Source organism: Strongylocentrotus purpuratus, unplaced genomic scaffold (genome assembly GCF_000002235.5).
Source record: "Strongylocentrotus purpuratus isolate Spur 01 unplaced genomic scaffold, Spur_5.0 spur5_scaffold_6, whole genome shotgun sequence".
NCBI lineage: Eukaryota > Metazoa > Echinodermata > Echinoidea > Camarodonta > Strongylocentrotidae > Strongylocentrotus > Strongylocentrotus purpuratus.
Genome location: NW_022145612.1, coordinates 37,242,660 through 37,268,374, shown reverse-complemented (window position 1 = coordinate 37,268,374; position 25,715 = coordinate 37,242,660). Strand labels below are relative to the sequence as shown.

Here is a 25,715-nt window from a genome sequence, read left to right as displayed (position 1 = left end):
GAAATATGTACATAGTGGAATTACTTAGACGTTTCGTACGCCTGATATCTTCTTGTCTCCTTTCTATTACTCTGATTTTTGAAGAAATATCAATGCTCTCGACAATGTTGTAGAGAGCTTTTGCAACGAAGTTAATTTCCTATGGGATTCTAGCGAGATTTATGACAATAACATTTATGAAAAATTGTGATGAACAAACTTCAATGTTCATTGGCGACAAAGAATTAATTTATGTTCATCAAGCCAAAGTCTTCGGAATTATTTTACAATCAAACCTAAAGTGGGATAGTCATGTATCCGATCTCACAAAAAAATTGTAATAGGAAGTTGTTTATGTTTCGTTGCCTTAAGAAGTATGGATTGCCTGTAGATGACCTTTTACTTATATATAAAGGATACATTCGTTCGATTTTAGATCATGGGGTACCGGTTTTTAATGGTAATTTAACAAAAACTCATGTATATATTTTAGAACGTATTCAGAAAAGAGCTTGCAAAATCATTTTAGGACGTCAGTATGAAAATTATGAAGCAGCATTGGAAACGTGCAATCTATGTTCATTAGAAGCAAGACGTGAGCAGTTATGTATAGACTTTGCAAATGCACTTGTCAAACACCCACAATTTAAAGAATGTTTACCTCTTAGACAACAAAGCACTTATTCTCTAAGATCTCAATCAAAGTTTAAACAATACCAATGTAAAACAAAACGCTTCCAGTGCAGCTCTCTTCCTTGCTTTATAAATCTTTTGAATAAAATGTAATACCAATATAAATTGTATTTTTAGAATTTCACAGTCCATGATTGAATTATGTGAATGAATTTTGATAGTTTTTATCTCAATTTTCTGCATTACTGAATATTTCTTGCCATCTCCCCTCATCTTTAATGATAAGGTACCCTTTGTCTGTCTCTTCCTCTCTTCAACTCTCTCTCTCTCTCTCTCTCTCTCTCCCTCTCTATCTCTTTCCGTCTTTCTCTCTCGTCCCCCTTCTCTCTCTTTCTTTCTCTCTTTCTCTCCTTCCCTCTCTTTGTCATCACTCCAACTCTCCCTCTCCTACACCTCTCCCTATCTCTTTCTTTTTTTAACAAAACATTGAATCTGTTCAATGATTTTTTTATGAAATGTCTATATGTTTGATTATTGATTTATGTCATATTTTGTGTTATTTCAATTTGAATTGCAATTGTATTTTATATAACCTTGTGATGATCTTTTTAATAAAAACCATTTATATCTATCATATCTATCTATCCAATTAAGGAGTCTTAGACGCTCGAAGTAGGGCATCTGCTGCCTGTGCTGTTTCAGGATGATACGAGTGGCTCTTCTTTGAATACTTTCAAGTCTGTCACTGAGATTTCTATTGGTGGGGTTCCACGCAGGTAAGCCGTACTCTAGTATCGGTAGTACTAGAGATAATTCAGCATTCATACAAATGAAATTAGTACAACGGTTGAACTATCTCTTTGTTGGCAGATAGGCCTAGACATATAGCCACTCTAAATGATCAATAATTGCGGTAGTTAATATTGTAGCGAAATGGTGCTTTTGAACCATGCATCTGTCACAAAGACTTTAATTATAGTACTGTCGTGAGGAACATGAACAAGTGTTAATTCTTAACAATAATAATAATAATAGTAGTATAAGTAATACTACTAATAATATATTGATCTTCTTTATTCAGTCATACTTTGTTTTCATAATGTTCATAAGAATGAAATTAAATTACAAAACAAAACAAAAGTCCTCTGTGTGGTTATGAACATTATACAATAGGCAGGGTAAAACGAAAGAAAACATTTTCGGAACGTAACATGAGAGCTCAACAAAGAGAAAGAAACAGGCATGTTATAACAATAAACTACTGCATTTCTTCTACTTATAACCACTTATCATACCATTATACGATATTACTACCAATCTTCTTTATCAAATCATTACAAAATTAATATCATCATTCCAAATAAGTTTCTAATTTTATAAATAGTATGGTAGCATAATAGCAATATTGGAGGGGGATAACATGTATATTGAAGTGTGAAATTAGAAGAAATATATAATCATATTAACATCCAGAAACCAAACTTTTCTTTATATATGAAGACAGTGAAAACATAATACTATCTATATTATCTATATAAACCTAATGATGATAACAACCAAAAAAGATGGAATTACAGCAACAACAACAACAACTAAACATACCAGTAATTATCATTTTCCTTTCTGTTATCTTATTTCCTGCATTATTTGTCTCGTCAGATTCACCATTATGTTTTAAGATTGGTGGAAAACTCTTAAACAAGCGCCGAAAAGAATCTCATTTTGTCATGTATTGAAGACTTGTTAGAAACATGGCAGGAAACATTTGACAAAGTTCTCATTGTCAAATGAGCTTTCCCAGGAAGAAGTAATAACAACACTAAAAATAAAAATTGATAATTATTTATGCGTAAGTTTTCTTTAATAGGGGGTAGAGAGGACTAATTTTTTTTTTTTGGCCCTCCAAAATTTGAAAAATCGCACCCCCCCCCCCCTTGAGCGTCAGGGAGGCATCTCCTATTCTCCCAGGTGGGAGGTGGGGGGAAGAGGGCAGGGCCGCGATTTTTTTTCCCTACGAACTTTGAGCTCGCGAGGGGAACCTGCGCATGCGCACTCGCGAAGGAAACCAGCGCATGCGCACGTGGAATCCAGTAGGGTGGTCAATAGGGTGATAGTAATTATACAAATCAATCTTTCATCAACTCATCTTTAGCTCAATCGGTAAAGAAAGCGTGATACTAATAGAACGTTGGAGTTGACGTGAGGGTTCAAATATCAGCTTATTTAGTTTTTTGCCTTTATAAATAGTGAGGCAAAGCAATAAATAATCAAAGTCCAATTGTTTGTGACCTCTTTGCATGAGTCAAGTATAAAAGTTCGTAGGAAAAAAAAGGACGCGACCGGGCCGGGGCCCCGGGCCTCCCCCTGGATCCGCCACTGAGGTGGTTGGTGCACTTTAATATCCCATAAATTCCGACCTGGGAGTATTCCCGCTACTCCCGCCCACATAGCCACGGTAAAGATTGTCATCATGCCTGAAGACTTCCCCTGGGCGCCCGGGACCTTGACGTCGTGGCTTCTGGTCTTCCGATTTTCTAAAGGAGGATAGATGCACATTAGACGGTGGGTCCCTTGTTCTCGGTGCCTACAAATTGTGAGAAATAATAATAATAATGCATTGTTATGGTCATAATGTTGATACTATTGATACTACTATACATCTACTTCTACAACTACTTGTACTACTGCTGCTAATAATATTACTACCGTGACTACTACTACTACTACTACTATTACTACTACTACTACTACTACTGCTCCTACTACTACTACCACTACCACCACTACAACCACTACAACTACTACTATTATGACTAGTACTACTGATCCTACTACTACCACTTCTACTACCACCAGTAATAATAATATGTGTAGTAGAAGTAGCTGCAGCAGCAGTAGTAAATAGTAGTCGTCGAAATAGTCATTACACCAAAAACAACAAAAAGAATAAGAATAACAATGATATACTAAAACACAAGTTATAATAATACTAATAATAAAAACATAGATAACAATAATCAAAATGATAAAAGCTACGAATCATATTTTTTAAACGTGCATCCCAGGGGATGCTCCAGTCTCCAAGATAATGTAGTGCTCTGTCCAGGATTAAAGTTCGGTTTTTAGTCAGTGTAGGAAATTGACAACGGTGCAATTATTGCCCGGACATTTGTGGGGGAACACGAAGATGAAACATAAAGGCCCGAATTCACAAAGGAGGTTTGAGCTCAGACCAAGGTTTTCGTACGTCATATGACGCGTTTTACGCATTTTTTACAAACCTGGTTTGTAAAGAACAAAAGGAGGTTTGGCGAAACAAAAGGAGGTTTGAGCTCAAACCTTGCTTTGTGAATTCGGGCCAAAGGGGACGAGACTTTCTTCTTGTTGTATTCTCAGCAGCGCTATCAAACGTGCTTATATTTTTGTGCATGAAAAACTTTTGACATTAACCCACTTACAACCATTTATATCCATTCATTATAAAAAGCCATAGCATATACAAATTATCATGAGAAGTAATTAAAGTGAGTTGATATATTAGTTACGTGAATATAGAAAGAAAAAAGTATCAGGGTGTGTTTCATCAACTTAAATTGATTTCGATATTGAGATCAATTTTATGGCGTATTAAAACACCCCTGAACTTAAAGGTATTAGTTACATTATTTTGTTTCTGAAGCAAACTGCGTGGAATTCGTAAATTGTGATTACTTACGAAGTTTTTGTTGGGCATTCTCCTCGCAGCAATAATACAACACAAACACATCATAACCACGAGAACACACGCTCCTACAGCCAATCCAAATATGCCACCAATACCCAGGAAATTGCCCACTGAAGTCAGCTCTGTGAGTAAAATTATTGGAAAACATTATCTTTTGAATGTAGCATAATAGGGGCATTAGTGTTATGTGACCGATATACAAAAATCTATATTCATCAATAAATTATCAATACGTTATCAATACATCTATAGGAAGTACACAACTGGAAGTTAAAATGCTTGCAAACAGTACACTTCCAAGTTATAAGCTCATGCAACACTGGTCACAATACATTCCTTCCAGATAATAGACGTACTCTTCTTTCATTACTGAGTCAATGTTATGGCCTATTTTAGGTAATAATTGTTTGCTTAATGACTTATGGTTTACCAATCCTCACCCAATAGAGGGTTTACCCATTATAAAAAAGGGTTCGTATTGGACTCCTGTCAGAATACTTTGGACCATTATCAGAGAGAACATTTGAGACAGTCAGGAGGAAACTTCATTGAGAGAGGAGGCTCTCAGACACCAGACTTTCTCTAGACTTAAACGCATCGTTACATTGTATTTGTATATCTTCATGTCATGTTATGCATGTATTTCATCGTGATAAATATTATACTGTACATTCAATTACATTCAACTTGTGTAACCATTCAAATCACTATACTCTAGAAAGTATACTTTGTATCGTAATACCAATCCCAGCATATAGTCAGAGGAGGAGGGGGGGGGGGGGAACTAACCGTTTCGAATGAACATGCAAAAATGGTTTTATTGAAGCATGTTTAGATACCTTATTTGTGACACTGGCAGGTCACTAATTGGCGGGCGGTCCAGGGGGCTGACCAGGGGGCTGAGCCCCATGACGCTCAAGGGTTTTAGGTATTTAAAGGGATAGTTAAGCGCTACACAAAATATTTTTTTGTGAGATAATGAAAAACTGAGTGTCAAATTTGTAGGAACATACAATGTGAATGACAAATCATCTTTGTTTGACCAAAATCGGTTTAGAGACGCCCGAAATATCCATAAATATTATATAATTTTAACCAGCCGTTGAAAAAACGAAATAGCGCCTTACGATACGTTTTATTCCAGCCAATGCCGATGTTGGCTTTTTGTTGGCGTTTTCGTGTTGGTTATATACGCACAACCAGCCGGCCCATGTACTGTTATCATTATTGGGGCCGAAATGAAGGCTTCCAAATAAGCATGTTTATTTGCCTGACCGGGAATTTGGGAATATGTAATTTTCCAACGAACGCATAAAAAGGATTATAATTTACAATTTCCTAAAGACAAAACCCGGAAAATCATGTCATTTCAGCAATATTTGTAAATCACTGGTATCGAATTAGAAATAAACCACATTTGAATTTTATTTTGGGGGCAACAACCCCCCCCCCCACACCCTCCGGTAAGTATAAATCAATACGGGTCGGATTTTGTTGCGTGAAAAGCACCCCTTTATCGGAGATTTTGGGAACACAAATGTGGTACCTCCGACCCAGGAGTGGGGGAAGGGTTGGAGGGGGGGGGGGGGGGGGTGAAGAGGCCGGGACCTTGAAATGATGAATTAATTTTTGAGTTTTTAGAGCGTAGGTAATCTTACCGCATACTCTCGCGGGGCCAACCCCTGCAGGTGATCTATCCGTGTAGCCAAAATAACAGGTGCAGGTGTAGGACCCAACCATGTTGGTACAATTGGCATTCTCCGAGCAGTCATTGGTAGTTGTACTTGCACATTCATTGATGTCTAAAGAAGAACAGAAATATTTTATTGACATTCAAGTTTATATTCATTTATTTTCCCAAAACAATAACGAATACGTATACATAAATAACTTTTTACGCCACATTGGTGTAAAATAACCTAAAAAAGATAATAGTGGTGTCTATTTATTAAGTGTTTGGTTTCTATAAGTGCTTTTTAAGCCAAGCCATCGGATGCTTATACCTTCTCTACTCCCTGGGGAATTTTCAATGAATATTTAGGCGCCTTATCCGAGATAACTAGTCAACCATAAAAACTTTAGCATCCTATCGCTTACCGGCTACAAATGTATTTGTGTTAATGGACGGAGTTGAGAAAATGCCTTGCCTACCTATCCGCATCAGCCAAAACTTGGTAAAACGAGATTATGACAGCACTTTTTATAAACCCTGGTGCCCAGACATCAGTGGCAAAACAATTATGAATAGGGCCTAAAAACAAATTACTCTTTACGATGCAGAAGATTTCAAGGTCACATTGATCTGAACTTTTATAGGGTACCAAAAAAGTCTGCTGTAAATGCTTACCCGCGATGACAGTGTCTTCAGGAACAAAGAATATGGTCGTTGGTCCTGCGGTAGCACTCCCCTCTTGAATAGCACTATCTATATCTTGTTCGAGTTGGGCCATCGTTGTAGACGGTTCGGTGATGGCTTCGGCTACGAATATTAGACTCCCGTTCCGAATTTCAATAACCGTAATTCCATAAATCGTATCAGTGTTTTGCATCATCTGTATAAGCACGCAAATAGGAAAGTGTGATTGTTGAATCTTCGATAAGGTTTTGCGGTAGCAGATCTTGGCATTCGGGTAGCGCTGACGACAAGGGAACAATCATATTACCATACATTCTAAAAAAAAACATAACACTTTAAAAAGGGCGAGGTGTGACCTTTATTTCTAAATGTTAAACCTCAGTTTGTGTATTGCTGGAAACACTATAAAAGCTGCATCCAGCATTAGAAAGGGTTGAAAATACCTTTTTGAAAACATTGTCATCCCCGGCCCTTTTTGAATTTTAGGGGTTTATAGCGCAAAGGCTAGTTCAGATATGGCGCAGTAAACACTGCGAAAACCCATTGCAGTTTATTTTATCTGTTTTACAGAGATACAGAAAAGTCATAACGTCTGAACGAGCCTTAAAGCAGGAGAATGGACGAGAAAGAGAGAGAGAGAGAGAGAGACAGATCATTTGACGGATCAGAATTCAGACCTACCACGATAATGAAAGCGTTAGCCTGTGCTTGGAACTCAGGAGAATTTGGGTCACTCAGCGCATCAGTGAATTCGTAATCAAAACCGTCGCGCGATAGGGCTCGCACTGTAAGGCTGTAGGTGTTTGCCTCTGTCAATTTAAAACAAAGAAATGAATAAGGAAAAAACGGGAAAAAAATGATTAAAGCGATCGAGAGGGCAACACAATACAAAATTGTTTAAAAGAACAAACTACAATGTTAAGCAAATGTAAGTTTTTTTATGTTATGAATATATCAAATACAGGTTATTAGGTCATATCCAGAAAGTTATAAATGTAAATCGATGAATTTTAATTTCACAGATTGGATATTAAATATCTAAAAATTGTGCTATTGCAAGAATATCACGTCAGAAAGTTTCTGCCTTTCATGTAATGAGTGATCTTCAGATTTTAGAATTCAACGCAGTAGATATGCGGGCTATCATATACCCACCTACCATATACCCCAATCACTCCATATAAATATATATATCGCACTATTATCCGTCACGCTTTGACGCCCATGGCTTTTAGGCATTGTTACCCCGGTTATTGCCAAGCCGCCAAAGTAACAAGCAAAGAAGCTTATCAGGTACCCTTTAAGGCCCGGTCACACAGAGGGGACGCATGGGGAACGCACGGCCAGCGCATTGGAAATTTGCAATTTTGGCCAGTGCGTTGTCGTGCGCCCAACTTTTGTCGAAGCTACAGCAAGCTGACACCAAATGCATAGCGTGTTGCTAGCGCGCTGAGTGCATACAGGGCGCATACAGTACGCATACAGACCGTACACAGAGCGCACATGATAACAACTTCCACGAATGCACAGCGTGTTGCTAGCGCTGGACGAAAGGTCCACGCATGCACCGCGTTCTCAACAGGTGGTCACACATAGACGACGCACGGCCCGCACATTGGAAATCGGAAAAGGCCGTGTACCTAACTTTTGTAATGATTTTGGAAAAGCTAGCGAGCTGACACAAAATGCACAGCGTGTAGCTAGCGCGCTGTGCGTATACAGGGCGTGTGCTCCGCGTATGTCTGGCGCTGGTCTAGCGTGCGCCGCGCATGTCTGGCGTGCCTTTGGCGTGTACATTCATGCGTCGAGCTCCGCGCACACTTTTGAGCATGCTCAAAAAATCCCGACGCACACAGCGAATGACGACGAATGCATAGCGTGGGTCCAGCGCGCTCGACGAATGAGTAACGAATGATGACGAACGCCTAGCGAACGACAACGCACTAGCCAAAATTGCAAATTTCCGATGCGCTGACTGTGCGTCCCCATGCGTCCCCTCTGTGTGACCGGGCCTTAACACCTAAACGGAGAGTGGCAGAATTGACATCCTACCAAAGAACATTAGTGCTAACCTGGGATTCGAACTCCGTACCTTGCAATCCACATGTCCGGTGGCTTATCAACTAGACCACAACAGCTCTACGAAATATCAAAATAAATATGAAATATCGAAAATTTCTTTTTATAAAACACGAACACAATAAATACCTGTGCAAACATCATTCAATCGGATGAAGGTGGGCCTGCACCGGCATTCATTCTCGACACACGTTTCTGTGTCCCCGCAGGATATAAGCTGGCTAGTGGAGCATCCCAGAGGAGCTATGTCAAAGAGAATGTTAGGTTACAGGAAAAGGTATTATTTTTCTTTAAAAAAAATAGTGCAGCATGAATAAAGAGTGCGCAGACCATCTCATTATGTGCCACGCATACAAATATCATTTATGCAACCAGCAGCGTACGAAGGGGGGGGGGGGTAGTTTTGGGGACTAACCCCCCCCCCCCCTCAATGTTTCTGTTAGTGGCGGATCCCGGGGGAGGGGACCCGGATGCCCCGCCCCCCCCCCTCGTCCCCCAAAATGTTATCATTAATTAAACTTTAATGAAATAAAAATAGAACACCCCCCTTTTTTTTGCTCAAAGGTGGGGGAGGGGGGGGGGGGTAGGGATGTGTGTTGAGTAAAAAAAAAAATTTGTTTCACCACGGAAACATCTGATCAATGCATAGACTCTGCAAGATTCATACATGACCCAAGTTCGGCGGCAATCCATCAATCGGTTCTTGAGATATATAACGCGATTACGAGAGCGGGACGTACAGACGGACTGATAAAACGAAAACATAACGCCTCCGGCTACTTTGTAGCGGATGCATAAAAATGGGTCTACAGTCAAACCTGTCTTTAACGACCGCCCAAGAAACAAAAAATTGGTCTTTGTAGACAGGTTCCTTTAGTACATGTTTCAATGAGAAACTATTTTCAAGAGGGAATGTGGTCATTGTTGACAGTAGCATCTGCTGTATAATTTGGCAGATAACAGCTAAATCATAAATAATAAGGCACAATTTTTAAAATTTCGTCCATATTGAGGACCGACTTTGTGAAACGACTCTTTATTGGTTCTTTATTTATTATTCTATATACTTTTATTTCCCCATTTGAAAGACATACATCCACCTACCGGTACACTTTGTGGAGGAAATTTCCACCACCTTTTCTATGATCATTTGCATTTGGAAGCACTAGCTTTTAATATTGAATTTTGTGGTCACATAAAATACACCGCTGGCACAAAATATATACGTACCAGGAGAGAGAAATTGACTCTGATGGGCCGACGAGAGTCGATTTCTCTCTTACTATATAAGAATGTTAAAAGGAACTCTTTTTTTCTGGTGCTTTCATAGAAAGGAATCATTCATAATAAATAAGAAATTGTCAGTTTAAAGGGGAAATCCAACCCAAATAGACATCTACGCTAATAGAAAGGAGAGAAAATAAATCAATTAAATCTGACTAAATATAAGAAAGTTATGAATTTTAGAAAGTTCTAGTCACTATATACGTATGGGCACTTTCAATTGGCTGAAGCGGTAATTTCAATGTGATGTAGTGCCGGACTACTTTCCCATCTGTTGCAACATATAAAGTGACCAAAATTTAGATTTTTCAAAAAATAATGGCTCAAAAGGGTCTATTCTTTTTAGAGGCCCTATAATAAAATGTTATTTATAATATTTTTTGAGTAGTGTCCCAAGGGAGAAGGAATTTACGAGAAAAACAGAAATTAGTGATATTTTTTCACATGGCAAATGGGAAAATAATCCACGTCCTACGTCACAATCCACTGACCAAACTACTAATTTGAGATTCGCAAAGACTTAGTGATCTCATATTTCAAAAATGTATAAATTCCTTAGTCCGATTCATTTGAAACTTTCGCCATTATGTTTCTGTTATTTTTCTGTTATAATACAAATTAACTTATTACAAGGGTTGGATTGCTCTTTGACACATAAAAAGCGTTTTTCTGATTATCTATGCAAAATGCAAATGAAATCATCTGGAAAATTAAAATTGCAAGCAAAAAAATTGTGGTTGCGTGAGATAGAAGAGATTCGCCTCTCGGATTTCTTTCAAAATACTTTCGTAAATGCCAAAAGTATCTTCAGATTATCTTTCGGGAGAGATCTATATGTAGAAATTGATGTTTGTTGAATGTTATGAATATGACATTCCAAATAATTATGCGTTTTCGTCACACCAAAATATATTTCATAGCAGCTTTCAGCATCATGACATATTTTGTTCCAAGTACATCAATGTGATCAAATAAGACGATCGCAAAGACTTGCAAGATGTTGACCCATGGGGAATTTCAAAACGTTATTGTGATTGCATAAAGAGTCACTATGTGTCAGACATGCCGTTAATTTTTGTTTGCACATTTCATAAGAAGTTGCGTGATGCTGTTGAGACCAATTGCCTCAACAAATGGCGTATACAGACCTTGCCGTCTAGAGGGGCCATTTTTCACCTTTAATACTGTGATCCATAAACCTTTTGTAAAGAGGGCCCTGATTTGGGTTACGGGGGGGGGGGGGGGGAATCTCTCATATTGGTGTATTTTCAGGAAGTAACTAAGGAAGTCTTCTGAGAATATATCTAAATTTCACGGGTTTTGAGACTATAATTATGTTGTGTATTAGTGAGAGTATTTTCTTTTCTTTTTCGAAAATTTTTCAGGAGGGACAAATTGTACCTCCTTAGAATGCTCCAGTGGCCTCAGGTTGATTTCATTGATAGGTCTGTGCTATCATGTTCGAACTATACCACTTACCCGTGACTGATATAACAAAGGTGCATGTTGCCGTGTTCCCACTCGGGTCTTGAGCCGCGTAAGTGACCGTGTTCTGACCGACGGGAAAGGCATCTCCGCTACGACTCGGTGTCAGAGTGACATTGTTGGAATTATCGGATTCAGTGGGCTCCACCCATATCGCCGTCGCCGTTTCTGATCCGAGCTCTGTCGTTAAAGTCTGAGAGCTCGGGCAGTCGCTGATAATCGGGGCTTCATTGTCTGCAAACATAAGGAACATAACATTTTGTTTCAATATGTCACAATTTTATTTTGTTTAGTTTATTTTAGGGAATAGGCTCTAAAATATGGTATGTATAATATCAAATCATTGGGGTTCATTTTAAGTGGTACGTTAATAAACCTTCATGCGCGAGGTTGCAGTCTACATTCAGTTTGTGTTTAGGGGGAATTTTGAGTATCGCTGATGTTTTCTATTCTTTATGCTTTAGATCCATTTGATTTCTTCTTAGATTTATTGTTGGTAGATGAACATAAATGTCTATATATTTGTATTATGTTTATGTTGAATTTAAAAAATATTATTGGATCAATGAAAACTTACCAAAAAAGAAAAATATGTCCTGTGTTTTTATTTTGTTTTGTTTTGTTTTGTAAAATATCCTGTCAGGAATGCTGCAGGGTTACTGGTCAGTTGAATGTGTTTGTGGTCAGATGAGGGTGTCAGTGGCGTGTGCCGTGTACGTATGGTTGTTTTTTGGTGTACTGAGGACACTCATTACATCTGTACCTTAATTTTGACGACCATTCACAAAACGATGACGTCCTCGGTTCGAGAACCCTGTGAAATTGTTTATTTAGGTGCTCTATTTGCTTGAAAGTCCGCGGTTGTGCGGTAAATTTCGAGATATGTCTCGGGGTGTTATATTACTACAAAATCATGTTCCTCGAATGTGTAATATCTTACTGATGTGTATTATGAGCCCTCGAGTTACACAAGAAATGTGCGAGACATACTTTCAAACCTCATCTTGCAACATTTTGGTATTTGTACGGATTACGAGTTCAATCCTTGCTTGGCGCTTAATTGTATCCCGAATCTCATCTGTTCGGTCCATGATTATTCATTATCTCATCTTCGGCTCGCACTTTTCTACCATAGTTTTCTGAACAAATACCTCAATAAGCCATACATCAACAAATTATTTTGTTCTTCTTTATAATTACCCCCACCACAAAACTGGCACTCTGCTTGTACCCTTTGTTGTATATTCGTGAGAGAATTATGTGATTATGTTGAGGACTACATTTATTTTCCTTCGTAAATGTATTTTTCTTTCTTTTCCACATATTATGGTATACAAATTAATGTTATTTTCAATCATCAGTCATGTAAATTATTATTGTTTTGAAGGTGTTATTTTGTTTGTAGATAACGCACAACTGAACAGTAGGTTGCGAGGCATGACTGTATTTCGTCGCCTGGTTGGCAGAAGGGCGTTAGCACTAAATCGCCTGAAACTTTTATAAAATTGACTTATTTCCGTAAAAATTAGTCTTTTAAGTTTTAAAACCATTTTCGGACGGAAATCAGTTTAAATATAAAACAAATCTTTGAATGCGAATAATTCCAAAAGTAGTTTTTTGAATCATTCGCGCGCTAACGCCCTTCTGCCAGCCGGGCGATTTTGTTTAAAGGTTACCATTTTGTATCTTGCAATAAGGTATACACACATATCATGTCCCATCCGGCCCTCGTGAAATGAATAGGTTCATGTATCTGGTAATGCTGAAAAAATTTCAGAGACCCCAGGAAACATATTGTTGAGGCCACCGTGATTAAATTAAATCACGATATATTATTACAACTACTTACCACTGACAACTATGGCAAACATGCATGTGGCTGTATTGCCCCAGGAAACATATTGATGATGCTACCGTGATTAAATTTAGAAGATATATTATTTCAAATACTTGCCACTGACAACTATGGCAAACATGCATGTGGCTGTATTGCCTTGAGCATCAACTGCTGTGTAAGACAGAGAGGTGATTCCAAGTGAAAAGTTGCCTGGATTGGTCCCCTCTCCATTGAATGTCAATGTAACGTCATTAGAGTTATCTGTCACACCGGGTTCTACCCAGGTAACCATTGCAAAGTCCTGGTGGGGTTCCGTGCTCACAGACTGTGTGGATGGACACCGTTGTATCACAGGCTCTTCGGTGTCTGAGCAATGTAAATATTAAAAATACATAATGTTATTATAATTTTTCAAAGAATCATTAGAGAAATGGTTGTTAGGACTTCAAACAAAAATCATCCTGAGCCGATTTCAATTGTCTTTTCCGGCACCTTTTGTACTGAGCGACCATAAGAATGATATATTGGGAATAATACAAAACGATTTGTCTCTGAGACATTGTAGATGTAATAATTACTACATAAACCCAGAGTAATATAGTTACTACACTTTTATAATTTGTTACAAATTCCGAACTTGATTTTTAAGGTAATTCACGAGCGTATGCCAATTGAAATCGCCCATTCGTTAATTTCTCTCTTTCTCCTTCATTCTCAATTCCCCCTTTTTGTTTTCCCCTATCGTTCTCTATCTCCTTCTCTTTGTCTAGCTCACCTCTCTTCCCTGTTCAAAATTAATGTCTGTAATAATTTGTCCATATCCCTTACCTTTTAATATATGATTGTGTAATAAATTTCTCTCTTATACTCTGATAATAAACAAGCCTCATCCATATTTTGCCGGTTAAAGTTGAAACAACTGGATCCTGAGAGACAGTCCATACCCATCAGAAGATACATTACTTTCTACTCTACATTTATTTGTGATGGTACAGATTTTTCTTTTCCATGCACATGAATCAAAAATTAATTAACACTGAACCTCAAATTATAGGATATTAATTTTGTAGATAGGATTATAACATGTAGAAGTTATGTTGGGAAAAAATTGGCGGGCGTGGGGGCAGCCATTGAGGAGCGACTAAACATGACCACCAATTCGGTGGGACCTTATCCTCATACATTCAGTTGATGTTTCCAGTTCCTTTCACCTGTTCCTTTCTTTAATACTCTCTTCCCCCTCCCCCTTTTTTAAGGAACTGGGGGATTGACAACTAACCATTATTGGTTATTCAATGCTGGCAATAATAATAGTATTAATAGTAAAAATAATAATGATAACATAATATTTAAAAGGGTGCATGGAACATAAGAAATACATGTACATTTACAACATCCACCTACCACTGACTACTATCTCGAACATGCAAGTAGCTCTATTTCCAGCGCCATCAACAGCTGTGTATGAAAGAGAGGTTATTCCCAGTGAAAAGTCGCCTGCATTGGTCCCCTCTCCATTGAATGTCAACGTAACATTATTAGAGTTATCTGCCACTGTTGGTTCAGTCCAAGACACTGTAGCGAAATTCTGACCGGTCTCCATGGGTACGGACTGGGATGATGGACAGCCAGCTATAACTGGATCCTCAGTATCTGGAATAAGAGCAATTTAATGATAATAATAATAAAATTAGTAACACTAGAAAATGAACGGATTTGAATAGTTTCGATCATCACAATCATTGTTACGATGATGAAATAATAATAATATTGATAATGATAATAATAATGATAACAATAACAATAATACAAATCATCCATTGCATCATTACCATCATCACTTCATCATCATAATTAAACTAATAGTCATGATAATGATAACAATAATTATGAAATTGAATTTTTATAAGTAACTACAATATCTGGGATGCAGGATTAAAATGTAAACAATGACTTCAAATTTCGAAACTTTACATTTTTAAAATTTTACCGATTTCGTCATAATGAAAATTATCTTAACATCACGACCTGGCGAGGGGCTCGACAATAGACATGAAGCAACATACTTCTTTAAGACTTGAGACCAATACATTCGAAAGCGTGCATGAAAAATAAGTACATTTACAAGATTCACCTACCACTGACTACTATCTCGAACATGCAAGTAGCTCTATTTCCAGCAGTATCTTCAGCTATGTATGAAAGAGAAGTGATTCCTCGTGTAAAGTTGCCTGGATTGGTCACCTCTCCATCGAATGTTAAGTTAATCTTCAAAGAGGAATCTGCATTATCTATCACTTTGGGTTCAGTCCAAAACACCGTAGCAAAATTCTGACCGGTCTCCATGGGAACGGACTGGGACGATGGACAGCCAAGTATAGCTGGCTCCTCATTATCTGGAATGGGAGCAATTTAATGATAATGATAATTACATTACTCGTACTAAAAAAATTAAAAAAATTAATGATAATAGCATCGATCATCACAAGTATTGTAATGATGATGATTATAATAATATTGATAATGATGATAATGATAGTAATACCAATTATTATTATTTTAAAAAAAATGAAAATAATTAATAATGACGATATTAAATCATCTAGATCATCTTCATTGTCAATTATATCATTAGAATAATAAAAATGATAACAATAACATTTATGATTTGATTTGATAGTCTATAACACCAAGGATAACAACATGGTTAAACTGTCAAACTTGACTTAAATTTTGAAAGTATTCATGATTTCGTCACAATTAAAATCATCCTAAAATCGCGACATGTAGAGGGACTCGACAATAGACATAATGCAATAGATTTCTCAAAACATTCAAAAGCTAGCAAGAAATATAAAATATACATCCACAAGATTCACTTACCAATGACTACTATCTCAAACATGCAAGTAGCTCTATTTAAGACTTTATCAACAGCTGTGTATGAAAGAGAAGTGATTCCTCGTGAAAAGTTTCGTGGATTGATCTCCTCCCCAGGCCCAGTGAATATCAGCCGAGCGGTGTAAGCATTATCTGACACTTTTGGTTCAGTCCAAGACACCGTAGCGAAATTCTGACCGGTCTCCATGGGAACGGACTGGGAGGATGGACAGCCAATTATGACTGGATCCTCAGTATCTGGAATAAGAGCAATTTAATGATAATAATAATAACATTAGTAATACTAAAAATACTAAAAATTGTTATATACCTCACTTAAAGGTAATACAAAGTTTTGGGAAATTTGAAAATTGGGTGGAAAGTGATTCTTTACCATTTTGATATATTTGGATGCCCCTGTAGATGTATTATAAGCACAAGAAAAATTAGCCCCTAAAACATTTCTCCTTTCGAGAAAAATTAAATGTAAAAATTTACCGGTGCTCCCGGTAAATTTTGATAAATTTCAAATAGCGCCTACAGCCGTACAATGGTAGCTGTGACAAGTAAAATCTCAGAATATGTAGTTGTGATATATCATTTCCAAACGGGAATAGCTAATTGGTCGATTTTAGTCAAGAAACATTGTTTTATAGCTTAATTAATATCTTGACCTTGAGAGGGAGCTATATAACATAAAGAGTTTATTATTTACAATTTCATAACTTTAGACTCGATTTCAACCGCAACAACGATCCCTGAATATTGTAGGATCGCATATGCTTCCAATATGTTTATTTGAACCAAATTCATGACCCCATCCCAAAACTTTGTATTACCTTTAAGAAATCCAGCCATCTGATTGGTCGAAATTGCAGTCGTGGTTTTAGCCATTCCCGTAAATAAACGAAAAATGCCAAACCTATGTAATAGTTCTAGAGTAAATCAGTAAAATCCCGGCAAAATTCCAGTTACCGGGAAAATAGTACAATCTTGCTGAAATACCCATTGGTTCACTCTTAAAAACCTGGTTTGAGCGAGCGCGGATACCACACATTGTGTGCGTGCGAATTGGTCGCTAGCTTAATTTTTTTGAATTTTTTAATGTCGATCGTACCGGCGAATCCGGCCTAGATTCTACTTACAGTTTCCAAACAAGGCAAAAATGGCTGAAGAAACTCTTCCTAGATTTCAACTTCTCGATAATGATCAATTGCAACTCGGACTTTATTAATTCTGCTGACAGCAAGAACACCAGCGTGTACGTGAAATTCATAATAAAAACTGTTGGACATTTGTTGTGTGCGCATAATGTACGTCGCTACATAGCTACAACACGTAAACTACTACTACAAATTATGGCATTGTTGCATCAATTAGACCATATCTTAAGTTACCATTAACGTTATAAATTGGGGCGAAATGCATTTGAAAGCACATAATATCTGCTATTTTGTGGAGTAGAAATCATTTCTGGGGAACTTGTAACCCCACTCCCTATTGTTCTTGAATGTTGTTACGCATTCACTTTCTGAGACAAAAGTCTATGGCAGCTGCAGCTGCCATAATTTTGGGTTGATACATGTGCAGATAAACTAGAGAAAAGCCAAGGTGGTGTCATAAGTTGACTTTTTTGTTTAGGTATATAAAAGTTACAATGACTGCTTTAATATTCGAGACATGGTTGTTTTTATACGCTCTCGGGGAGGCAAGCCTCGGGCAATAGCTCGATTGTAACCTCCCCTTGAGCGTATACAAACAACGATGTCTCTCAAAGCAGTCATTATTACTATATTATTGTATCGATCATCACAATTAGTGTAACGATGATGATGAATTTTGTTGTTGTTGATAATAACGATCTTAATAATATTAATGATATTAATGATGACAATGATACTAATATCAATTTAACACTTTCATAATAATTATAATAATTATAATAATAATCATTATCGTCATCATCATGATCATTATTATAATCATTTTGATAATACTGAAAATGATGATTATTAAATTATAAAACTAAATTTCAAGAAGTAACTACAAGATGTACATCAAGGATACCAACAGGGTTAAAATGATACAATTTTATTTCGTTAAAGTACTAATGACTTCGTCACAATTGAAGTCATCCCAAGATAATTTCATGACGAGAGGATGCATAGGCGTAATAAATTAATAAATTTCTTTTAGACTTAAATTTAAGACCAAAATATTCAAAAGCGTGCATAAAATATGAAATATACATCCATAAGATTCACCTACCAATGACTACTATCTGAAACATGCAAGTAGCTCTATTTCCAGCGGCATCAACAGCTACGTATGAAAGAGAAGTGAATCCTCGTGAAAAGTTGCGTGGACTGATCTCCTCCCCAGGCCCATCGAATGACAGCGTAACATTATTAGAGTTATCTGATGCTGTTGTTGGAGTCAAAGACATCCAAGACACTGTAGCGAATCTCTGACCGGTCTCCATCGGTACGGTACGGGAGAATGGACAGCCAACTATAACTGGATCCTCAGTATCTGGAATCAGAGCAATTTAATGGTATAATAAAACTAGTAATACTACAAATAATAACAATTGTTATAGTATCGATCAGCACAATTATTTTAACGGTATTAATGAAAAGTATAGTTTTTTTTTATTATAACGGTCTTAATAATATAAATAACATTAATGACATCACTGATGATAATGTTACAAATATTAATTCATCACTTTCAAAAATAATAATAATAATAATAATTATAATCATTATCGTCATCATCATCATTATTATAATCGTTTTGATAATACGGAATATGATGATTATTAAATTATAAAAATCAAATTTCAAGAAGTAACTACAAAATGTACATCAAGGAAATCATCAGGGTTAAAATGATAACATTTTAATTTGTTAAATTACTACTGACTTTTTCACAATTGATGTGATCCTAAGATAATTTCCTGACGAGGGGCTGCATAGGCGTAATAAATTGATAGATATATAGGTCAATAATATTAATAATGATAGTAATGATGATAATGATAAAAATATCAATTCATCACTATCATAATAGTAATAATGATAATAATAATAATAATGATAATAATCATTATCGTTATCATCATCATTATTATAATAATTTGTATATACTGAAAATGTTATTAAATTATAAAATTAAATTTCAAGAAGTAAATATAACATGAAGGCCATCATCAGTTATAAAATGTAAACATTTCAATTCGTTAAAGTACTGACTTTGTTACATTTGAAATCATCCCAAGATAGTTACCTGACGAGGGGCTGTACCATAGAACGTAGTAAAATAATAATATTTTTTCTTTTTACTTGAGACCAATATATTCAAAAGCGTGCATGAAAATAAGAAACACATGTACATTTACAAGATCTACCTACCACTGACTACTATCTCGAACATGCAAGTAGCTCTATTTCCTGCGGTATCAATAGCTGTATATGAAAGAGAAGTGATTCCCAGGGTAAAGTTGCCCGGATTGGTCCCCTCTCCATCGAATGTTAAGTTAATATTCAAAGATGCATCTGCATTATCTATCACTGTTGGTTCAGTCCAAGACACCGTAGCAAAATTCTGACCGAGCTCCATGGAAACGGACTGGGAGGATGGACAGCCAAGTATAGCTGGCTCCTCATTATCTGGAATGAGAGCAATTTAATGATAATGATTATAACATTACTCGTTCTAAAAAGTGAAATTAATGATACTAGTGTCGATCATCACAATTATTGCAATGATGATGACGCTATTAATATTAATAATATTCATAATGATGATAATGCTCATAATAACAATTATAAGTAAATAACAATGATTATATACCTCACTTTAGAAATCCAGCCATCTTTTTGGTCGAAATTGGAGTCCCGATTTAGCCATTCCCGTAAAGAAACGTAAAAGGCCCAAACCGGGCAATATTCTTTTGAATGCTTTTCAAAAGACTTTTGACCGGTTTTGGCATTTTACGTACATGCGTGCAATCTCAATGGGAAGGATTTTAGCACACAAACTCGAGTGTTGCGCGATCAGACACCCTATTAAGACAAGGTATCGATATCGTAACAAACTTGTTTACCATGATTGGTAAGTCGCACATGAATTCTATGACCCCTTTCGTTATCATCATCATCAACTTCAGGTGGCGCTGTGAAGCGCTGCTGTGGTGTTCACGAGAGCACGCCATGCAACTCTTTCACCTGCCATTTGTGTTGCACCTTTCGGTATATAAAAGTTATAATGACTGCTTTAATATTTGAGGCGTATTTATTTGTGAAGGCTCTCGGGGAGGTTATATCGTGCTTTCACCCCTCGACACGCCTCGGGGCGATAGCACGATGTAACCTACCCTTGACCGTAAAAAAACAATTATGTCTCTCATAGCAGTCATTATTACTATATTATAATTGATAATGATGATATTAAATCGTCATGATCATTATCATTGTCAATGATATCATTCGAATACTAAAAATGATAACAATAAAATTAAGGATAACAATGAAAATAATATAGAATAATTCCAGAAGTTTCTATAATATCAAGGATATCAACATGGTTAAACTACATTGACTTAAATTTTGAAAGTATTACCGATTTCTACACAATTAAAATAATCCTAAAATCACGACATGTTGAGGGACTCGACAATAGACATCATGCAATAGACTTACGACCAAAATATTCAAAAGCTAGCATGAAATATAAAATATACACCAACATGCAAGATTCACCTACCAATAACAACTATCTCGAACATGCAAGTAGCTCTATTTTCGTTGTTATCAGCAGCTGTGTATGAAAGAGAAGTGATTCCTCGTGAAAAGTTGCGTGGATTGATCTCCTCCCCAGGCCCATTGAATGTCAGCGTAACTTTGTTAGAATTATCTGACGCTGTTGGTGGAGTCATAAGCATCCAAGACACTGTAGCGAAATTCTGACCGGGCTCCATGGGAACGGACTGGGACGATGGACAGCCAACTATAACTGGATCCTCAGTATCTGGAATAAGAGCAATTTAATGATTATAATAACATTAGTAAGACTAAAAATATTAAAAATTGTTATTGTATCGATCATCACAATTATTGTTACAATTAAAATTTTTGATAATAACGATCTACATGATATTAATGATATTAATGATGATAGTGATACTAATATTAATTCATTACTTTCATAATAGTTATAATAATGATCATTATTGTCATCATTATTATCATTATTATAATCATTTTGGTATTACTGAAAATGATGATTATTAAATTATAAAATTAAATTTCAAGAAGTAACTACAAGTTGTACATCAAGGATACCATCAGGCTTAAAATGATAAAATTTGATTTCGTTAAAGTACTGATGACTTTGTCACAATTGAAGTCATCCTAAGATAATTTCCTGACGAGGGGTTGCATAGGCGTTACAAATTAATAGATTTCTCTTAGATTTATATTTAAGACCAAAATATTCAAAAGCGTGCGTGATATATAAATTATACATTCACAAGATTCACCTACCGAAGACTACTATTTCGATTATGCAAGAAGCTCTATTTCCAGCGGCATCAACAGCTGTGTATAAAAGAGAAGTAATTCCTTGTGTAAAGTTGCGTGGACTGATCTCCTCCCCAGGCCCATCGAATGATACCGTAACATTCAAATCAGAGTTATCTGATGCTGTTGGTGGAGTCACAAACGCCCAAGGCACTGTAGCGAAATTCTGACCGAGCTCCATGGAAACGGAATGGGAGAATGGACAGCCAACTATGACTGGATCTTCAGTATCTGGAATCAGAGCAATTAAATGGTAATAATAACACCAGTAATACTACAAATAATAACAATTGTTATAGTATCGATCATCACAATTATTGTAACGATGAATGATGAAGGTTATAATTTTTGATAATAACGATATTTATTATATTAATGATAGTAATGATGATAATCATAAAAATATCAATTCATCACTATCATAATTATAATAATAATAATACGCCTAATAATAGTAATCATTATCGTTATCATCATCATCATCATTATTTTTATACTCTGTATATACTGAAAATGTTAATTGTTATAAAATCATAAAATTAAATTTCAAGAACTATACCATGAAGGCCATCATCAGTTATAAAATGTAAACATTTCAATACGTTAAAGTACTGAATTGTTACAATTGAAATCATCCCAAGATAGTTACCTGACGAGGGGCTGTACCATAGAACGTAATAAATTAATGTTTTTTCTTTTAGACTTGAGACCAATATATTGAAAGCGTGCATGAAAATAAGAAACACATGTACATTTAAAACATCCACCTACCACTGACTACTATCTCGAACATGCAAGTAGCTTTATTCCCAGCAGTATCTTCAGCTATGTATGAAAGAGAAGTGATTCCTTGCGTAAAGTTGCCTGGATTGGTCCCCTCTCCATCAAATGTTAAGTTAATATTCAAAGATGCATCTGCATTATCTATCACTGTTGGTTCAGTCCAAGACACCGTAGCAAAATTCTGACCGAGCTCCATGGAAACAGACTGGGAGGATGGACAGCCAAGTATAGCTGGCTCCTCATTATCTGGAATGAGAGCAATTTAATGATAATGATTATAACATTACTCGTTCTAAAAAAAAGAAATTAATGATACTAGTGTCGATCATCACAATTATTGCAATGATGATGACGCTATTAATATTAATAATATTCATAATGATGATAATGATAATAATACCAATTATAAGTAAATAACAATGAAAATAATTAATAATGACGATATTAAATCATCATGATCATCATCATTGTCAATTATATCATTAGAATAATAAAAATAATAACAATAACATTAATGATTTGATTCGATTTGATTTGATATGGTGTATATGGTCTATAACACCAAGGATAACAACATGCTTAAACTATTAAAATTGACTTAAATTTTGAAAGAATTACTGATTTCGTCACAATTAAATTATCCTAAAATCACGACATGTTGAGGGACTCGAGAAGAGACATAATGCAATAGACTTCTAATATACTGAAACCCAAAATATTCAAAAGCTAGCATGAAATATAAAATATACATCCACAAGATTCACTTACCAATGACTACTATCTCAAACATACAAGTAGCTATATTTCTGCTTTTATCAACAGCTGTGTAGGAAAGAGAAGTGATTCCTCGTGAAAAGTTGCGTGGACTGATCTCCTCCCCAGGCCCATCGAATGATAGCGTAACATTATTAGAGTTATCTGACACTGTTGGTATAGTCCAAGACACTGTAGCGAAATTCTGACCGGTCTCCATGGGAACGGACTGGGACGATGGACAGTCAACTATAACTGGATCCTCAGTATCTGGAATCAGAGCAATTTAATGGTAATAATAATAACATTGGTAATACTAACAATTTAAAAAATTGTTATTGTATCGATCATCACAATTATTGTAACGATGATGATGAAAATTATAGTTCTTTGATAATAACGATCTTAATAATATTAATGATATTAATATGATAATGATACTAATATCAATTCACCTCTTTCATTATAATTATCATAATTATAATAATAATAATCATTATCGTCATCATCTTCATTATTATTATAATTATTTTGATAATACTGAAAATTATGATTATTAAATTATAGAATTAAATTTCAAGAAGCAACTACAAGATGTACATCAAGGATATCATCAGGGTTAAAATGATAACATTTTATTTCGTTAGAGTACTCATGACTTTGTCACAATTGAAGTCATCTCAAGAAAATTTCATGATGAGGTGCTGCATAGGCGTCCTAAATTAATAGATTTCTTTCAAACTTAAATTTAAGACCAAAATATTCAAAAGCTAGCATGAAATGTAAAATATACATTCACAAGATTCACTTACCAATGACTACTATCTCAAACATACAAGTATCTCTATTTCCAGCGTTATCAACAGCTGTGTATGAAAGAGAAGTGATTCCTCGTGAAAAGTTGCGTGGACTGATCTCCTCCCCAGGCCCATCGAATGATAGCGTAACATTATTAGAGTTATCTGACGCTGTTGGTGGAATCGAAGATATCCAAGACACTGTAGCGAATCTCTGACCGGTCTCCATGCGTCTGATACTGGAGAATGGACAGCCAAGTATAACTGGATCCTCAGTATCTGGAATGAGAGCAATTTGATGGTACATGTAATAATAACACTAGTAATACTACAAAAATAACAATTATTGTTAAAGTGTCGATCAGCACACTTATTGCAATGATCGATGATAATATGATAATAAAATTAATAATAATCATAATGATGATAATGATTATAATAACAATTATAAGTAAATAACAATGCTAATAGTTAATAGTGATGATACTAAAAGCATCATGATCATTGATAACTGATAAATGAACGAAATAACTTCATTGATAACAACGAAAATAATGTAAAATAATTCCAAAAGTTTCAATAATATCAAAGATATCAACATGGTTAAACATGTATAATGAAAACAAGAAAAAAAGATGCAGAAACCAATAAATCAAATCAAATCAAATCAAACTATTAAAATTGCCTTAAATTTTGAAAGTATTACCGATTTCGTCACAATTTAAATCATCCCCAAATCACGACATGCTGAGGGACTCGTCAATAGACATTTAATGCAATAAATTTCTTATAGACTTAAGACCAAAATATTCAAAAGCTAGCATGAAACATTAAATATACATCCACAAGATTCTCCTACCAATGACAACTATCTCAAACATGCAAGTAGCTCTATTTTCAGCGTCATCAAGGGCTGTGTATGAAAGAGAAGTGATTCCTCGTGAAAAGTTGCGTGGACTGATCTCCTCCCCAGGCCCATTGAATATCAGCCGACCGGTTGCAGCATTATCTGACACTTTTGGTTCAGTCCAAGACACTGTAGCGAAATTCTGACCGGTCTCCATGGGAACGGACTGGGAGGATGGACAGCCAATTATGACTGGATCCTCATTATCTGGAATAAGAGAGATTTAATGATAATAGTAATAACAATACTCGTACTAAAAATGAAATTAATGATAATAGTATCGATCATCACAATTATTGTAACGATAATGACGACAATGATACTAATATCAATTTACTACTTTCATAATAATTATGATAATAATCATTATCGTCATCATCATCATTATTATAATCATTTTGATAATACCGAAAATGACGATTATTAAATTATAAAATTTAATGTCAAGAAGTAACTACAAGATGTACATTGATGATATCATCAGGGTTAAAATGATAACATTTGAATTCGTTAAAACACTGATGTCTTTGTCACAATTTAAGTCATCCTAAGTAATTTCCCGACGAGGGGCTACATAGGCGTAATAAATTAATAGATTTCTTTTAGACTTAAATTTAAGAACAAAATATTTAAAAG

At 35.7% G+C, this 25,715-nt stretch overlaps 3 protein-coding genes across 3 annotated transcripts; all 3 read right to left on the bottom strand.

The window, feature by feature from the left end:
• Window positions 1-2,873: 2,873 nt before the first annotated feature.
• On the bottom strand, window positions 2,874-13,440 carry LOC105443400. Its single transcript, XM_031000164.1, has 8 exons — window positions 13,390-13,440; window positions 11,535-11,774; window positions 8,901-9,014; window positions 7,374-7,501; window positions 6,684-6,888; window positions 5,995-6,138; window positions 4,328-4,458; window positions 2,874-3,196 (listed from the first exon to the last, which is right to left on the bottom strand). Exons 1-8 carry the CDS (start codon window positions 13,409-13,411, stop codon window positions 3,008-3,010), a joined length of 1,173 nt encoding a protein of 390 aa, XP_030856024.1. The 5' UTR covers window positions 13,412-13,440; the 3' UTR covers window positions 2,874-3,007.
• A 37-nt stretch (window positions 13,441-13,477) lies between these two features.
• Window positions 13,478-15,768, bottom strand: LOC115929891 (hyalin-like). The gene is made up of 3 exons (XM_030999994.1): window positions 15,516-15,768; window positions 14,782-15,030; window positions 13,478-13,743 (listed from the first exon to the last, which is right to left on the bottom strand). Exons 1-3 carry the CDS (start codon window positions 15,721-15,723, stop codon window positions 13,478-13,480), a joined length of 723 nt encoding a protein of 240 aa, XP_030855854.1. The 5' UTR covers window positions 15,724-15,768.
• Window positions 15,769-16,252: 484 nt separating this feature from the next.
• On the bottom strand, window positions 16,253-22,871 carry LOC105443405 (hyalin-like). Its single transcript, XM_030999993.1, has 6 exons — window positions 22,611-22,871; window positions 21,804-22,070; window positions 21,025-21,288; window positions 19,671-19,928; window positions 18,526-18,789; window positions 16,253-16,515 (listed from the first exon to the last, which is right to left on the bottom strand). The coding sequence occupies exons 1-6, from the start codon at window positions 22,816-22,818 to the stop codon at window positions 16,253-16,255; spliced, it is 1,524 nt and encodes a 507-aa protein (XP_030855853.1). The 5' UTR covers window positions 22,819-22,871.
• Window positions 22,872-25,715: the final 2,844 nt, after the last annotated feature.

Coding starts and splice junctions, on each gene's coding strand:
- LOC105443405 (XM_030999993.1), bottom strand. CDS start 22,818: ATGGAGCTCGGTCAGAATTTTGCTACGGTGTCTTGGACTGAACCAACA. Junction 18,790..19,670: donor GTTCGAGATAGTAGTCAGTG/GTAGGTAGATCT, acceptor CTCTGATTCCAG/ATACTGAGGATCCAGTTATA. Junction 16,516..18,525: donor GTTTCAGATAGTAGTCATTG/GTAGGTGAATCT, acceptor CTCTTATTCCAG/ATACTGAGGATCCAGTCATA.
- LOC105443400 (XM_031000164.1), bottom strand. CDS start 13,411: ATGTTTGCCATAGTTGTCAGTG. Junction 7,502..8,900: donor ATTGAATGATGTTTGCACAG/GTATTTATTGTG, acceptor TTAAATTGACAG/AGGCAAACACCTACAGCCTT. Junction 3,197..4,327: donor GAATGCCCAACAAAAACTTC/GTAAGTAATCAC, acceptor CACAATTTGTAG/GCACCGAGAACAAGGGACCC.
- LOC115929891 (XM_030999994.1), bottom strand. CDS start 15,723: ATGGAGACCGGTCAGAATTTTGCTACGGTGTTTTGGACTGAACCCAAA. Junction 15,031..15,515: donor GTTCGAGATAGTAGTCAGTG/GTAGGTGAATCT, acceptor CTCTTATTCCAG/ATACTGAGGATCCAGTTATA. Junction 13,744..14,781: donor GTTCGAGATAGTAGTCAGTG/GTAGGTGGATGT, acceptor TACATTGCTCAG/ACACCGAAGAGCCTGTGATA.